General features: G+C 44.5%; 2 protein-coding genes across 4 annotated transcripts; one reads left to right on the plus strand and one right to left on the minus strand.

Moving 5' to 3' along the window:
• Nucleotides 1–5,278: 5,278 nt before the first annotated feature.
• On the plus strand, nt 5,279–6,186 carry LOC144697628 (uncharacterized). The gene has a single exon (XM_078569660.1). The coding sequence runs from the start codon at nt 5,383–5,385 to the stop codon at nt 6,082–6,084; it is 702 nt and encodes a 233-aa protein (XP_078425786.1). The 5' UTR covers nt 5,279–5,382; the 3' UTR covers nt 6,085–6,186.
• An 8,251-nt stretch (nt 6,187–14,437) lies between these two features.
• Nucleotides 14,438–17,662, minus strand: LOC144697053 (uncharacterized). Of its 3 annotated transcripts, none has more exons than XM_078568838.1 (2): nt 17,243–17,662; nt 14,438–16,621 (listed from the first exon to the last, which is right to left on the minus strand). In XM_078568838.1, the coding sequence occupies exon 2, from the start codon at nt 15,536–15,538 to the stop codon at nt 14,561–14,563; it is 978 nt and encodes a 325-aa protein (XP_078424964.1). In that variant the 5' UTR covers nt 15,539–16,621; nt 17,243–17,662; the 3' UTR covers nt 14,438–14,560. The 3 variants fall into 3 exon arrangements, with proteins under 3 accessions (XP_078424964.1, XP_078424963.1, XP_078424962.1); XM_078568837.1 differs by having other exon boundaries at nt 16,965–17,662; XM_078568836.1 differs by having other exon boundaries at nt 14,438–16,848; nt 16,965–17,662.
• Nucleotides 17,663–17,770: the final 108 nt, after the last annotated feature.

Below are 17,770 nucleotides of genomic sequence, written 5' to 3' on the forward strand. Positions count from 1 at the left end.
CCAGCTAAACATATCTATAACTACCAGGATATACCGGTCCCCTCCTTTACTGTGGGTCCCGAGCCTGTATAAGTTTCCCCGGGTCATAATTCAGATGGGATGTGCCCGTTGGGACCTTACATTTCGCAGGGCTGGATTCATTTGTGCACAGAGAAGACACAGGTCCAGGTGGTAATGGAGATCCTTGTGCATCCTCAGCCACCAAGAGTAATTGTGTAACATATCGAGGACTTGAAACAGAGAAGCACTCCCTTAATTTGATTCATAACCTAAATTAATTCCTTTCTAAGCCATGAAGGTGTGACTTAAATCAAAATTAGAGCCATCCTCGTGATAGAAAACCTCATCATGTAGGATGAGTGAATCCTTACTTGATGTGAGGGATGAGGGAAAGTCTTTTCCGTGGTGTGCAGCCTCTTTGACCACAGTCACATCAGGGTCAGAGCACTGACAAGTTTTTAAATCAGGTTTAACTGGAGTCTGTCGTACCGGTGCCAATGATTGTGTTTTGGGTGGATCCCATGGAATCCCCTCTGGAGCAGTTTTCCTGGTGAGTCAGTCTGCCTGGTTATTACTATTACCCTCTTCGCTAACTCCTGCTGCTCCTTCACCTTACAAATTGCAATTTGTCCTGGACACTTACCAGAAATATCCCAAATCGTTCGAAGTTTGGAGTGGTGGGTGAGTGGTTTCCTTTCTGCTGTGGAGAAGCTGTGTTTTTTTTTTTGCCAGAGAGGTAGGTTTTCCCTGAGGGAGTTACAACTAAAGGACAGTTTCAGAATGGTTGGAGATTCCATCAGTAACAGTTTGAAGAGCTGTGATCACAATAACCTCAGACTTCTGGGCTAAATATTGTAGTTATATTTAATAAAGGTACTACAGCTATCAGGAACAAAATCACAGCTCTAGTCTGATACAGTCCTTCTTCATAAAACCGACACTCATCCATATAAACCCTAGTGGAGTTTGACAGTGGTATGGCGTTAAGAGGTCCATTGGACACGGACTCTTTCATCTGACAAGCATGTGGTGTTCTTTCATACTGCAACATCCCAGCCAATTGGTATTTGTGAGGTTACAGGATATTAATATCTGTCCTTTGTAACTCCATAATTCATCTACCCTATCACGCCAGGGATCCCTTACCTTGGCCCTTTCTTAATAATGCCACTGTGGTATATGGGGCGTGTAGAATTATTCAATTGAACTCTACCAGATAGTCTGTGTGCTTAATTCTTATTTGAAATCAATATACATGTGGATGTTAGAAATCTGAAATAAAAACAGAAGGTTCTGGAAAAACTCAGCAGGTCTGGCAGCAGCTGTGGAGAGAGAAACAAAGTTAATATTTCGCGTACAGTATGACTCTTCAGAACTGAAGAGAGGTAGATATACAATGGGTTTTATGCTGTTGAAAATGGGAAGAGTCAGGTAGAATAAAAGGGAAGATCAGCGATAGGTTAGAGGGTGGGAGAGATTAACTAACAATGGTGTAATTGAAATAAAGGCAAAGGGAGTGGAAATTGTTGTAATAAAAGAAACAAAACAGAGTAAGTTTTAACGTCAGAATAAATGATAAAAGTCCATCCAGTTCAGTTCTGAAGAAGAATCATATTGGACTCTAAATGTTAACTCTGTTTTCTCTCCAATAATGCTGCCAGACCTGTTGAGTTTTTCCAGTACTTTCTGTTTTTATTTCAGTGAACCTTTTATATCTTCTAAGTACACTGATCTTTCCACATGGTTGAGTGTGTCTAAGAAGAATCCACCTGGAAATCCTTTTCCATTCACCCCTTGCATTACTACAGCAGATATACATTGTTCTGACCCTGCCAGCAGGAATTAATTGGATAGATTTTCTAAAAAGTGAGCACAAGTGTGATGAGCTGAATGGTTTCCATCTGTGACATACCATTCTATAAAACAGTGAAAAAATTCAATATCAGGGACAGAAACGTGAGGAGGGAGGAATCAGTGACCGTGAGATTGAATCCTACAGGGGAGAAGGGAGAGGGGAACCAATGGGAAAAGCTTTAACATCTCAGCGTATTCCCACAGGAGTGCAGAGATTTAAGTCACTTTGAGAAATCTAACACAGCAGCACACAGATTCACAAGATTTTTTATTTGCTTTTTATTAATTTATCTCAAATGGGTAACAAAATTATTTTATATTCTGTATTTCGAATGCCAATGGCGCTGCTGTTACCCAACATTCCCTGCGGATGTGAATGTGCTCTGGACACCCCACAGGAGCCCAGTGCGCAGGCGCTGTGCTGACCTATTTGGAGCATGCGCAGTGCCACTTTGATCAGAGCCCTGCGACTACGGCAGAGGCTTTTGGGAATGGTTGAGAGCGGGCGGGGCGGACGGAAGGGAGAGGAGGCTTCAAAAGCGCCCGACGTAAGCCTCAAGGCCAGAATTAGGGTCTGCAGGTCCCGTGTTTACAGCCCCGGGGCTTTTTTCCAGGGAACAGGCCTAGGTGAACCATTATTAGAGGCTCAGGAAGTTACACAATAGCAGAGAGGTGATTGGGGTGGGCGGCGGGGAGCGGGGCGCATGCGCGGCCATCTCGGTGACGTAACGTAATGGGCGAGGCTTCAGGGTCCCGGTGACCAGGAGAGAAAAAATATCGCCTCAATGATTTTATTCCCACTCTGCAAACAGGAGTTGGAGCTGGTGATGGGCCCGGGTGAACGTCCACCATCTTTTGAGGGGCAATGTGCTGCAGGGCGCATGCGCGACCATCTGAAGAATGCAATAATAAGTATATCAGAATTAGAAGCACGGAAAGGCCATTCTGCCCATCGAGCATGCTTGGAAATTCAATAAGATCGTGGCTGACGTGATAGGGGAGGCGGTGGCATAGTAGTATTGTCACTGGGCTAGTATTCCAGAGACCCAGGGTAATACTGAGGGTACCGAATCCCACCACAGCAGATGGTAAAATTTGAATTCAACAAAAATCTGGGGATTAAAAGTTTGATGATGACAATCAAACCATTGTCACCTGGTTCATGAGTGTCATTTAGGGAAGACAATTGCCGTCCTTACCTGGTCTGGCCTACATGTGACTCCAGACCCACAGCAATGTGGTTGACTCTTAAATGCCCTCTGAAAAAGGGCAGTTAGGAATGGGCAATAAATGCCCAAACAATCAGTCTTAAATTGGAGACCCCTTATATTTATATGATTTTATCTTTTTTTTTGTATGATTCTCCTACCAGGGGAAACATCCTTTCGGCATCCAACCTGTCAAGCACCCTCAGAATCTTACGTTTCAATAAGATCACCCCTCATTCTTCTAAACTCCAATGAGTATAGTCCCAACCCGATCAACCCCTCCTCATAAAATAAACACCCTAATCCCAGGAATCAGCCGAGTGAACTCTCTCTGAACTACTTCTAATGCACACATGTCCCTGCTTAAGTAATCCTGGACCAGAAAGCAGGAGGAGAGAATGTTGTTAATTTCTATCCTGGACTGACAATGATGGATTTTAAAAACTCCTTTTACAGGGAGTTAGAAGGGGAGGATTTATACACAGCAAACTTAAACCAACAGAAATGTTCATCTCTACTGAACTTCTAACCTCGACTGAACATTATGACTTTTGTAACCTCCTTTTACTTTGGAACACAGTCATGCCCAGCAATTTCCAAGGTAAAATTGTTGAAGGAGGTAGATTCTAGGAGAGATAAAATGAACATTGTTCATACAACGTAAAAGGATATTGTTTTTGGGACAAGTATTTCTTCAGATGCCTTTAATCTATTTACACATATATATTTTAAACATTTATTCTTGGGATTTGGGCATCACTAACAAGACCAGTGATATATATTGTCATCCCCAGTTACCTGTGGAGAAGATAATGTATGACCTTCTTAAACCACGGCAGTCCGTGTGGTGAAGGTGCTCCCACAATGCTGTAAGATAAGGAGTTGCAGGTTATTCACCCAGTGATGATGAAGGAAAAGTGATATATGCCCAAATCAACAACATAAAACTGTATTTATATTGCACCTTTAACAATTAAATGTTCCAAGGCATTTCACAGAAATGTTACAAAGCAACATTTGACACCGAGCCACAGAAGGAGATATTAGAACAGATGACTAAAGGTTGGGTCAAATAGGTTTTAATGAGCATCTTAAAGGAGGAAAGTGAGGTAGAGAGGTGGGGAGGTTTAGGGAGGAAATTCCAGAGCTTATGGTCTGAAAGCTGAAGGCGCAACCGCCAAAGGTGAAACAGTTAAAATCAGGAATGCTCAGGATGTCAGAATTAGTGGAGTGCAGCGATCTCAGAGGATCATGAGAATGGAGCAGATTTCAGAGATAGGGAGGGACCATGGAGGAATTTGAAAATAAGGATGAGAAATTTAAAATGTTAATGTTACTGAACCAGGAAACTTTGTCGGTCAGCGAGCACAGAGGTGATGGGTGAATTTGACTTGATGTGAGCGAACACACGGGCAGCAGAGTTTTAGGTGACCTCAACATTACAGGGAGGTTGAATGCTGCAAGTGCATTAAGATAATTGACGATTCTAGAGGTGACGGAGGAATGAATTTCAGCAGCAGTTGAGATGAGACTAGGGTGAAGTTGGGTAATGTTACTGAGTCGGAAATAGATAGTCTTGGTGACGATGTACATATGTGGTTGTAAGCTCATCTTGGGGTGAATTATTACACTAAAGTTTTGAACAGTCTGTGTTAACCTCAGACAGTTTCCAGGGAGAGAGATGTAGTCAGTGGCTAGGAAATGGAGTTTGTAGTGGGGACTGGCTTCAGGATTCCTAGTCTTTATATGGAAAAAAAATTCTGTTCACCCAGTACTGGAAGTCAGACAAGTCGGGGTGGTGTGTGACTTGGAGAGGAACTTGAAGAGATGGTGTTCACATATACCTGCTACCCTGGTCCTTCTAGATGGTGGAGGTTAGCGGTTCAGGAGATTTTGTCAGAGTTATGGTCAAGCAATTGATACATAAAATCCCTCTCCAATCCCTGCATCTCTTATTCTCTCTCTCTCTCTCTCCCCTTCCATCGTGGCCAGAGTCTTGTGTAGGTCCAGACTGGGTGGCAGGTTCCTTTCCCTGAAGGACATGAGTGAACCAGTTGGGTTTTTACGACAATCCAGCAACTTTCATGGTCACTTTTCCCAAGTGTCAGTCCCACAAATTATCAGGTTCATTCAGTTAAATTTCACAATCTGCTTTTGTGTTTTTCTGGGTTTTCTCTAACTCGCTTTTTCCTGTTTTAAATTCAATTCAAAGGGAATTAGAAGGGGAGGTCTTGCAGTCAGGAAACTGAAGCAAATATCACATCAGGATATGATGGAGTCGCCCAATTTATCGTAACCTGAACATCATCAGATTTTGAAGATGGAAAGAGAAAGCACTGTTCACAGCAGAGAGAAACTGTACACGTGTTCTGTTTGTGGGCGAGGCTTCAGCCAATCATCTGGTCTGTCGAAACATAAATGCTGTCACACTGGGGAGAAACCGTGGAAATGTGGGGACTGTGGGAAGGGATTCAATTTCCCATCTGAGCTGGAAACACATCAGCGCACTCACACTGGGGAGAGGCCATTCACCTGCTCACAGTGTGGGAAGGGATTCTTTAATTCAACCAACCTGCTGACACACCAGCAAGTTCACACTGACGAGAGACCTTTCAAATGCCCAGATTGCGAGAAGTGCTTTAAAAGTTCCGGGGAACTGATTCGCCATCAACGTGTTCACACTGATGAGAGACCGTTCAGATGTTCTCACTGTGGGACTGGGTTCAAGACATCACCTACTCTCATTGCACACAAGCGCAGTCACACTGGGGAGAGACCGTACACCTGCTCCGAGTGTGGGAAGGGATTCACTCGGTCATCCACTCTGCTGACACACCAGCAAGTTCACACTGGGGAGAGAATGTTCACCTGCTCCATGTGTGGGAAGGGATTCACTCAGTCATCCAACCTCCTTAGACACCAGCGGGTTCACACTGAAGAGAGGCCATTCACCTGCTCTGATTGTGGGAAGGGATTCACTCAGTCATCCAACCTGCTGAGTCACCAGCGACTTCACCAGTAAGTCCCGTGATTTGATTTAGCCACACCCAGGACTGAATCATGCTCATTGGGTTTGTTTCTGCTGATGTTAATAAACTTCATCACAGTTATGGGAGCTAATATTCTGGAAAAAAGTCAAATAAATTAACTTTGTGTTGAACACACAGTGTGTCGAGTCTTTTGAATATCTCTGTCACAAGTTAATTCCTTTTGAAGGGCTCTCCCTCTCGCCTGTCTCCTCCATCCCCACCTCCAACAACCACTGCGAGGAGCTCATGGAGCTTCTTTGTCACTAAGATTGAGAAATTGAGAAGCCTCTGCTGCTTCCCTCCCTTTCACTAGCCCACTGGGCCAAATTGCCTCAAAATTCCACCCCCCCCCCCAGCCCCCTTTCCCCCACTTTCCACCCCCCCCTCCCCCCCCCCCCCAACCCACCCTGAGCCTGAGCCAGGAACCTGCATAGGTTTTCTCCCAGATCCCCTCTGGCCCTCTCAGTGCTCCTCTTGTCCATGAGTCCCACCTCCTGAATCTTATTCTCACTAAGCCACTGACCACCCAATCTCCCCATGTTGCCTGATATTGTTAATAGTTCTCTCTCTCTAGGTGTTGTCCCATTTTCCTTTAATTCTGCTGTCATTGCCTTCTCCTCAAAACACAACCCCTTCACCCCACTGGTCCTTGCAAACTATTGTCCCATCCCTAACCTCCCTTTCCTCTCCAAAGTCTAAGAACATTTTGTCACTTCCCAAGTCTGTGTCCATTTTCCTGGAGCTCAATGTTTCAATCCTTCCCAGCAGATTTCTTCCCCTATTACAGCCCTGAAACAGCACTTATCAAAATCACAAAACATACCCCATGTAACTGTGATGAGAGTAAACTGTCCCTCCTGGTGCTTCTCGACCTGGCTACAGTCTTTTACCACACAATCCTCTTGCAGCACCTCTTCACTGCTGTCCAGCTGGGTGGGACTGCTCTCTCCTGGTTCCTTGCTTATCTATCAACTCTCAGCCAGAGGATCAACTGCAACATTTCTAGTCTGGTTCCAACACAGTTACCTTTGGTGTCCCTGAGGATCTATCGTTGTTCCCACCTATTTCATGCCTACATGCTTCCCCTCCAGGACAACATCTGAAAACACTGTTAGATTTCACATCTATGCTGAAAACACTACCACCTCTCTCGATTTCTCCACTGTTGTTAAATTATCAGACTGTTTAGCCCACATCCTGTACTGAATTTGCAGAAATTTCCTCCAATTAAATGTTAGTGAGACCAAAGCCATTGTTTATGGTCCCTGTTCTGAATTCATTCTCAAGCTACTGACTCCATCCTTCTCCCTGGCAACTGCCTGAGACTAAACCAGGCTTTTCACAGCCTTGATTCATATTTGACACCGAGAGTAACTACCGACCACATATTTGTGTCATCATAAATACAACCTATTTCCACCTCCATAATGTCGCCTGACTCCGCCCCGCTTCTGTTCATCTGCTTAAAACCTCATCTGTGTCTTTGTTACCTCTGCACCCAACCATTCCAATGCACTTCTAGCTGCCCCAACCACCCACCCCCCACCCCCACTCAACTTCAGGTCAACAAAATCCCTGTGGCCCGTGCGCTACGAAGGCCAAACCCCATTCACCTATCACCCCGGTGCTCACTGACCGACATTGGCTCCTGGGCAAGCAGTGCCTCAATTTTAAAATCATTACCCTTATTTTAAATCCCTGTATGGCCTCACATCTCCCTACCTTTACAATCTCCTCCAGCCCCACAGCTCTCTAGGATATCTGACCTCTCCTATTTCTGGCCCCTTTCACATCCCATATTTTGTTTGCTGTACCATTGGTGGACACGCTTTCAGCTGCCTAAGTCTCTGAGCTGTGTAATTCCTTCCTTAAACATCTCTGACTCTCTCTCCTTCTTAAGATGTTCTTTATTGACCACGTTTTTGGCCATCAACCTTCACTTCTCTACTGCAGCTTTGTGCCAAATTTCATTTGATAACCCTCCTTGAGATGTTTTACTATGCCAAAAGCTCTATATGAAGGTGAATTGCTGTTGGATGTGATTGACAACAGCAATGACACTGGACTCCAACTCCATTCGAGCTTGCTGCTGCCTCAGCAGGCTGGATGACTGAGTGCATCCATTCCTGCACACAGAGCAGCTGAACGGTCTCTCCCTGGTGTGACTGCACCAATGAGTTTCCAGCTCCAACGGATTACTGAAACCTTCCCACAGTCCCCACATTTCCACGGTTTCTCCATGGCTCGGGTCTCCTTTCATCTCTCCAGATTGGATGGTCCACACACAGAACATGTGTACGGTTTCTCCCCAATGTGAATGGTGTGATTTTTTTTTCATGTCCTGTAACTGGTTAAAACTATTTTCAATCAGTGCACTGGAACACGTGTGTGTGTGTGTTTGTGTGTGTGTGTGTATGTGTCCATTAAAGTATTGCTGAGATTGTCTGACTTTCTTTGTCTGCAAATCCTCTCCTCCTAATCCTCTGTAAAAGGAGTTTACAAAAGTCATCACTGTAAGTACAGGATAGAAACTCAGAACAGACAATTTTAGTTTCTGTGGAATATTCTTTCTCCTTTCATTCCCCCAAATCTATAATTCTCTGTGCCAGAGACTCTTCTACCTCTCTGCTCATCATTCCAGATTCACTGTCTGATCACCTACTAATTGTTTTCCCCTGTCTAGATTCTCTCTCCTCCTGTCCTTAAGCTGGTGACTGAAGCTACAGTCGATCCCACTCATTGACTTTAATACTACCAAATGATTTAGCTCAAAACAACAAATTATCTTTAAAGACTTTATTAGTAGTTTTGAATATACAGAAGTAGCCACCTTTTTCCCAAAGCCGGAGAACAGAAAGTCCAGTGGTTAGTTCATATCTTCCTTCTCCCCAGGTCTGTTCTAACAAGCTGTGTCTATCTGAGTTACATTTATACAGATTCACTACTCTATTAGTAATTGAGTCTCACTGCACTTTGAAAGAAGAATATTCCAGTCACTCTCAGACAGACTCTATCTTGCAGAACAAGTCCTTCTATCTGCACTGGCTCAGCTGCACAAGATCGTCAGAGAGGACTGACAATGTTATTTCCCAAGTGGACTTGGTGGTGTAGTTGTAATGTCATGGGAATTTTCCCAATGCCCAGGCAATTCTTTGGAGACACTGATTAAAATCCCATTACTGCAGCTGGAACTGAAATTCAATTAATCAAATCTGGAATTGAAAATTAGTCTCGGTATTGGTGACCATGAAACTATCAACAATTGTCATAAAAACCCATTACTCATGTTCTTTAGGGAAGGAAATCTGCCATCCTGGACCCCCAGCAATGTGGCTGAATTTCAACTGCCCTCTGAAATGGCCTAGCAAGCCACTCAGTTCAAAGGGCAATTAGGGATGCACAATAATTGCTGGCCTTGCCAACAATGCCCACATCCCATGAAAGAATAAATAAGATGCTATAAACAACTGGTAATTCCTATAATTCATCTGTCACAGACTTACTCATTGTCAGGTTTAACTAACAACAATTATCACATGTTACAGAAGGTAGCAGTTGGAACTTGCTCTGTCTTATTTTGCAATCCCTATTTCAGCAGAATTTCACTCTCACTTTCCCAGATTCAAACATAAACTGAGGTATGATCTCTAATGGCATCTGGACTACTCACACTCCATCGCATCTCAGAAAACGCTCTATCTGCCGCGGGTTGGCCAGGTGATCGGAGCTGTTAGGGAGGGAGTTCCAGGATTTTGACCTAGTGACAGTGAAGGAACAGCGATATATTTCCAAGTCAGAATGGTGAATGGTTCGGAAGGAACTTCCAGATGGTGGTGGTCCCATTTGTCTGCTGCCCTCGTCCTTCTAGGTTGTAGTGGTCATGGGTTTGGAAGGTGGTGTCACAGGAGGCTTGGTGAGTTCCTGCAGTGCACCTTGTAGATAGTACACACTGCTGCCACTGTGCGTCAGTGATGGAGGGAGTGAATGTTTATGGATGGGGTGACAATCAAGAGGGCTGCTTTGTCCTGGAACATGTCAAGCTTCTTAAGTGTTGTTGGAGATACACTCATCCAGGCAAGTGGAGAGTATTCCATCACATTCCAGCGCATGCTCGGAGGGTCCTGGTCTCTTTGTTTGAGGTTGTTCCCGGAGAGAAGCCGGAAGCGGCAGACAGTGAGAGTGGAGAACGTTCATTGTTTAATATTCGGCTCTGGGGCCGCACTTGGGACTTGTAAACACCGCCCACCCGCCCGGGGTTTATTAACCCGCTCCCGACAGTGACCTCTCACCTGACAGCTCACAATGCCCGGCTGATTGATGGCAGCTCTGGACCAATAGGAAGAGGGGATAGGGCTGGAGGACAAATCAATGAGGAGCAGGAATCGCCCATTCGGCCCTTAGGGTCTGCTCCGCCATTCAATAAGATCATGGCTGATCTGATTGTAACCTCAAGTCCAAATTCCCGCCTGCCCCTAATAACCTTTCACCCCCTTGCTTATCAAGAATCTATCTACCTCTGCCTTAAAAATATTCAAAGACTCAGCTTCCAACACCTTTTGAGGAACAGAGTTCCAAAGACTCACGATCCTCAGAGAGAAAAAAACTCTCCTCATCTTTGCCTTAAACGGGCAACCCCTTGGCTTTTTAACAGTGGCCCGAATTGCTAGATTCTCCCACATGAGGAAACATTCTCTCCACATCCATCCTGTCAAGACCCCTCAGGATCTTGTATGTTTCAAACAAGTCATCTCTTACTCTTCTAAACTCCACTGGATACAAGCCTAGTCTGTCCAATCTTTCCTCATGCAACACACTACCCATTCCAGGTATTAGTCTGGTAAACCTTCTCTGAACTCTTTCAACTCATTTACATCCTTCCTTAAATAAGGAGACCAATACTGTACACAGTGTTCCAGATATGGTCCCACCAATGAAGCATTTGTATTCAATTCCCCTCACAATAAATGAGAACATTCTATTAGCTTTTCTAATTGTGCGTTGTACCTGCATACTAGCCTTCTGCAATTCATGCACTAGGACACCTAGATCCCTCTGCATCTCGCAGCTCTGTAATCTCTCACCATTTAGATAATATGATTATTTATTATTTTACCTGCCAAAATGGACAATTTTACACTTTCCCACATTTTTATCCATTTGCCAGGTCTTTGCCCACTCAATTAAATTATACATATCCCTTTGTAGCCTCCTTGTGTCCTCCTCATATCTTACTATCCTACTTACCTTAGTGTTATCAGCAAATTTAGCAACCGAACCTTAGTTCCCTTTATCCAAGTTATTTATATAGACTGTAAAAAGTTGAGGCCCCAGCACTGATCCCTGTGTCACACCACTCATCACATCTTGCCAACCATAAGATGACACATTTATGCCTACTTTATGTTTCCTGTTAGCTAGCCAATCTTCTCTCCATGCTAATATGTTACCCCCTACACCAGTAGTTTTTATTTTCCACAATAACCTTTGATGTGGCACCTTTTTTATTGATTCACGGGATGTGGGTGTTGCGGGCTGAGCCAGCATTTATTGCCCATCCCTAATAGCCCTTAAGAAGGTGGTGGTGAGCTGCTTTCTTGAACCGCTGCAGTTCATGTGGTCCAGGTACACACACAGTGCTGTTAGGAAGGGAGTTCCAGGATTTTGACCCAACGACCTTATTAAATGCCTTCTGGAAATCCAAGTATGGGACATCCATTGGGTCCCCTTTAGCAAGAGCAAGTACCAGGCAATGACCATCTCCAACAACAGAGAGTCTAACCAGTGCCCCATTACATTCAATGGCATTACCATTGCTGAATCCCGACTATCAACATCCTGGGGGTTACCATTAACCAGAAGCTGAACTGGACTAGCCATATGTATACTGTGGCTACAAGAGCAGGTCAGAGGCTAGGAGTCCTGTGGCAAGCAACTCATCTCCTGCCTCCCCAAAGCCTGCTCACCATCTACAAGGCAGAAGTCAGGAATGTGATGGAATACTCTCCACTTGCCTGGATGAGTGTATCTCCAACAACACTTAAGAAGCTTGACACGTTCCAGGACAAAGCAGCCCGCTTGATTGTCACCCCATCCATAAACATTCACTCCCTCCATCACCGACGCACAGTGGCAGCAGTGTGTACTATCTACAAGGTGCACTGCAGGAACTCACCAAGCCTCCTTTGACACCATCTTCCAAACCCATGACCACTACAACCTAGAAGGTCGAGGGCAGCAGACAAATGGGAACACCACCATCTGGAAGTTCCTCCTGAACCAGTCACCATTCTGACTTGAAATATATCGCCGTTCCTTCACTGTCACTGGGTCAAAATCCTGCAATTCCCTTCCTAACAGCACTGTGGGTGTACCTATACCACATGGACTGCAGCACCTTCTCAAGGGCAATTAGGGATGAGCAATAAGTGCTGGCCTAGCCAGCGACACCCACATCCCGTGAATGAATAAAAAAATTGTGACTCCAATAAATTGGTTAAAGATGATTTTCCTTTCACAAAACCATGTTGGCTCTGCCTGATTGCCCTGAGCTTTTCTAAGTGACCTGTTATAACAGCTTTCATAATAGTTTCTAACATTTTCCCTCTGACACATGCTAAGCTAACTGGTCTGTAGTTTCCTGCTTTATGTCTCCCTCCCTTTTTGCTATATTCCAGTCTTATGAAACCTTCACCGAATCTAGGGAATTTTCGAAAATTAAAACCAACGCATCAACTATCTCACCAGCCACTTCTCTCCTGAGTTCCTCCCTCCCTTCAATTTCCTGATTTACAGTTATTTCTGGGATGTTACTTGTATCCTCCATCATGAAGACCGAAGCAAAATACTTGTTTAAATCATCTGCCATCTCCCTGCTTTCCATTATCAATTCCCCGGACACACTTTCTGTAAGACCAAAGCTCACTTTGTTAGCACTTTTCTTCCATAAATATCCACAGAAACTCATACTATCCATCTTTATGTTTCTAGCTAGCTTTCTTTCATACTCTATTTTTCCCCCCCTTATTAACCTTTTGGTCATTCTTGCTATTCGTTATATTCTGTCCAATCTTCTGACCTGCCACCCATCTTTTCACAGTTACATGCTTTTTCTTTAAGTTTTTTACTGTCTTTAACTTTTTTTGTTGGCCACAGATAGTGGGTCCTCCCCTTGGAAGTTTTCTTTCTCATTGTATTCTCTGTACACTGAAATATCCCTTTAAATGTCTGCCACCGCGTCTCGATTGATTAACCCCTTAACCTCATTTGTCAGTTCCTTTTAGCTAGCTCTGCTTTCATGCCCTCATAAATTCCCTTTGTTTCAGCTTAAAATACTCGTCTTATACCCACTTTTCTCCCCCTCAAACTGAATGTAAAATTCAATCATAATATGATTACTGCTGCCTAAGAGTGCCTTCATTAGGAGGTTATCAATTAATCCTATCTCATTGCACAACACCAGGTCTAGTACAGCCTGCTCTCTGGTTGACTCCAGAATGTGTTCTAAGAAATTATCCCAAAAACATTCTATGAAATCCTCATCCACATTACCCTCATCCATATTACCTTTGCCCAAATAATTTTTACAGTCTATAAGTAGATTGAAATCCCCCATGATTATCGCTGTACCTTTCTGATGAGCTCCCATTTTCTCCTTCTTTACCCTATGTCTTACTGTGTAGTTACAATTAAAGGGCCTGTAAACCACTCCCACAAGTGACTTCTTGTCTTTACCATTTCTCATCTCAACCCAAACCACTTCTACACCCTGGTTTACTGAACTTAGAGGGTGATGACCTAATGTGCTAATACCATCATTAATTAACAGGGCCACCCCTCCACCATTTCCTAACTTCCTGTCCTTCCTAAATGTTACATACCCTTCAATATTCAGCTCACCACTGCCCTCCCTAAGGGCAATTAGAAATAGGCAATAAATGCTGGCCTAGCCAGTGACGGCCACATCCCATGAATGAATATATTTAAAAAATTCAGGTCCCAATCTATGTCATCCTGTAGGCATGTCTCTGTAATGGCTATCAGATCATACTTATTTATTTCTATTTGCCCTGTCAGCTCATCTGTTTTGTTTGGAATGCTACATGTTTAGATACAGAGATTTTTCCTTTTATTATTTTTGTAGCATCGAGCCTTATTTTCTGATTTACTCTTAGATTGGTACTCTGTTCCTGTCATGGTTTGTTTATCATTTCCGATATTCGTACCTCACTCTCTTGCCTTGTCTCTACTTTGGTTTACCACATCATCCCAAACAAAGGAGAAAGGGTCCAAAAATGGAAGAGTCAGTAACAGGACATCAACCAGTCTCCTCTTAGACAAATCAAGGTTGTGAACATTGTTTGACACAAAGCTGATTTATTTAACATATATCCAGAATACTAAACTCCAGCCCAGTTACAGGGATTATTAACATCAACTGAAACAAACTCCAACTTTCAGAGTGAACATGGTTCAATCCTGGTTATGATTAACAGCAGCAATAACAGCAGAATCCAACTCCTGCAACTTGTGAACTCGCTGGTGTGTCTGCAGGGTGAATGAACGAGTGAATCCTTTCCCACACACGGAGCAGATGAATGGTTTCTCTCCAGTGTGAACTCGCTGGTGTTTCAGCCGGAGGGAATGCTGAGTGAATCCCTTCCCACACACAGAGCAGGTGTACGGCCTCTCTCCAGTGTGAGTGCGCTGGTGAGTCAGCAGATCCATTTTACCTTTAAAGCTCTTCTCACAGTCGAAACATTTAAAAGGTCTTGTTTCATAGTGAACACGTTGGTGTGAAGTGAGGTGGGAGAGCTGAGTGAATCCCTTCCCACACTCAGAGCAGCTGAACGGTTTCACCCCGGTGTGAATGTGTTGGTGTCTCAGCAAGGTGGATGACTGAGCGAAACCCTTCCCACATACGAAGCAGGTGAATGGTCTCTCACCGGTGTGAACTCGCTGGTGATCCAACAGTTTGCATAACTGAGTGAATGCCATCCCACATTCAGGGCAGGTGAATGGTTTCTCCCCAGTGTGAATTCGCTGGTGTGTCAGAAGGCTGGATGACTGAGCGAATCCCTTCCCACACTCAGGGCAGGTGAATGGTTTCTCCCCAGTGTGAACTCGCTGGTGTGTCAGAAGGCTGGATAACTGAGTGAATCCCTTCCCACACTCAGCACAGGTGAACGGCCTCTCTCCAGTGTGAACTCGCTGGTGAGTCAGCAGATTTTGTTTTGTTTTAAAGCTCTTCTCACAGTTGGAACATTTAAAATGTCTCACGTCAGAGTGAACAAGTTGGTGTGCAGTAAGGTGGGTTAGTCGAGTGAATCCCTTCCCACACCCTAAGCAGGTAAATGGCCTCTCCCCAGTGTGACTGCGTCGATGAATCTCCAGCTCAGAAGGGTAACTGAATCCCTTCCCACAGTCCCCACATTTCCACGGTTTCTCCATGGTGCCGGTGTCCTTGTGTCTCTCCAGGTTGGATGATCAGTTGAAGCCTCGTCCACACACAGAACACGTGTACAGTTTCTCCCCACTGTGAATGGTGTGATGTTTTTTCAGGCTGTGTAACTGGTTAAAGCTCTTTCTACATTCAGTTCACTGGAACACACTCACTCGAGTGTGTGTGTCTCAGTATTTTTCCAGTCAGACTGAAGTTTGAAATGTTTTCCCATAGATAAAACAGACAAGCATTTCTCCTTGCACATTGAAATGCTGATGATATCCAGGTCCTGATGAATTGAGTGACACTGTCAGATCAGCAGATACTTTCCTCTCCATAAATTCTCTCCTTCTAATCCTCTGTAAAACCTTTGCAGTCACTTGTGATCTACTTGGTGTCTCAGAGATGAGATGACCGAGCGTATCCTTCCCACACACAGGGCAGGTGAACGGTGCTGTGTAAAACTTGCTGATGCTGCAGTAGGATGAATGACCCAGTGTACTCCCTCCCACACACGGAGCAGATGAATGGCCTCTCCCCAGTGTGAGTGCGTTGGTTTTCCTGCAGATCACGGCTACTGTTAAAGTGCGTCTCACAGTTGGGACATTTAAAAGTTCTCACATCAGAGTGAATATGCTGATGTCTCAGCAGATAGGATAAACGGGCTCTGCAGTGTGAGTGTGCCAATGAATTTCAAGTCAGGCACGTAACTAAATCCTTTCCCACAGTCCACACATTTCCACACATTCTCCATAGTGTTGGTGTCCTTGTGTCTCTCTAGGTTGGATGATCAGTTGAAGCCTTGTCCACACACACAACAGTTTCCCGCACTGTGAATGATGTGATGTTTTTTCAGGCTGTGTAACTGCTCTTTCCACAGTCAGTGCACTGAGACACTCTCACTTGGGTGTGTGTGTCTCAGAGCTTTTCCAGCCACACCGATGCTTGAAATCTTTTCCCACAGACAGAACATATATTATTCCTTCCATTCAAAAGCCGATGATATTCAGGTTCTGATGAATTGACTAACTGTTAGATCAGGGTGTGATGTCTGATTTGATTTCCTGTCTGGAAATCCACTCCCTGTAACCCTGTAAAACCAATTTACACAGGTCAGTCCAGGATAGAAATTCAGAGCAGGTAATTCTAATTACTGGGGAAAATTTGTTTCTCTCTTGTTTCACACACTTTCCCCATTTCAACAAAGTCACTGCAATGGTTTCGTGGCTCACTACCCATCTGATTCAATAATGTCCTTTATGGAAGGAGTTCTGCTTGCCTTACCTGATAAAGGCAAAACACTGCGGATGCTGGAAATCTGAAATAAAAACAAAAAATGCTGGAAAATCTCAGCAGGTCTGACAGCATTTGTGGAGAGAAAGACAGAGTAAACATTTTGAGTCATTATGACTCTTCTTCAGAGCTAGTCCTTACCTGGTCTGGCCTACATGTGACTCCAGACCCACAGCAATGTGGTTGGCTCTTAAATGCCCTCTGAACAAAGGAAATTAGGGGTGGGCAATAAATGCCGGCCTAGCCAGTGACATCCACATCCCATGAATGGATGAAAAAAAATCACTGAGATTAGCTTTTAAATTCCACCAGCTGCCATCGTGGGATTTAAACCCTTATCCCCAAATTATTAGCCTGGGTCTCTGGATTACTAACTCAGTGACATTACCACCCCAGGCTCCACGGAACGCAATGCTTACACTCAAAGGCCGATAATATCCAGGTCCTGATGAATCGGGTCTGCTCTGAATGTGATGTTTGGTTTCACTTTCCCGCCTGTAAATCTTCCCCTTTTCACCCTCTGTAAAAGGAGTTTCCAAAATCCATCCCTGTCAGTCCAGGATAGAAATTCACACCATTCCCTCCTCCTGCTCCAGGATCAGTAAAGTGAGTTAAAGGTGATTTCTCATTAACAAATCCATTGCTGCATTTCCTTCATTAACCCACATTTGTCCACTCGGGACTGGCACCGGGAGAAATCCCGCAGCTACCGTTCCGTTCGGTGCAAAGGCGGGCCCGACACTTTCTTACTGGGGGTGTTGAGGCCTCCACTGGGTGTTTGTGAAGCCTCCCCTCCCACCCACTGCCCCTAACGCTGCCTCCGCTTATCCCCCTCCTTCCCGCCTGAAGATGAGACAAACAAGCGTCTGTCCATGAACATCACCCGCACTGCGCATGCTCCAGATCACGAGACCCGGGGAGTGATTGACGGCAGCTCCGGACCAATA

The sequence above is a fragment of the Cetorhinus maximus genome, chromosome 23 (assembly GCF_964194155.1).
Source record: "Cetorhinus maximus chromosome 23, sCetMax3.hap1.1, whole genome shotgun sequence".
NCBI lineage: Eukaryota > Metazoa > Chordata > Chondrichthyes > Lamniformes > Cetorhinidae > Cetorhinus > Cetorhinus maximus.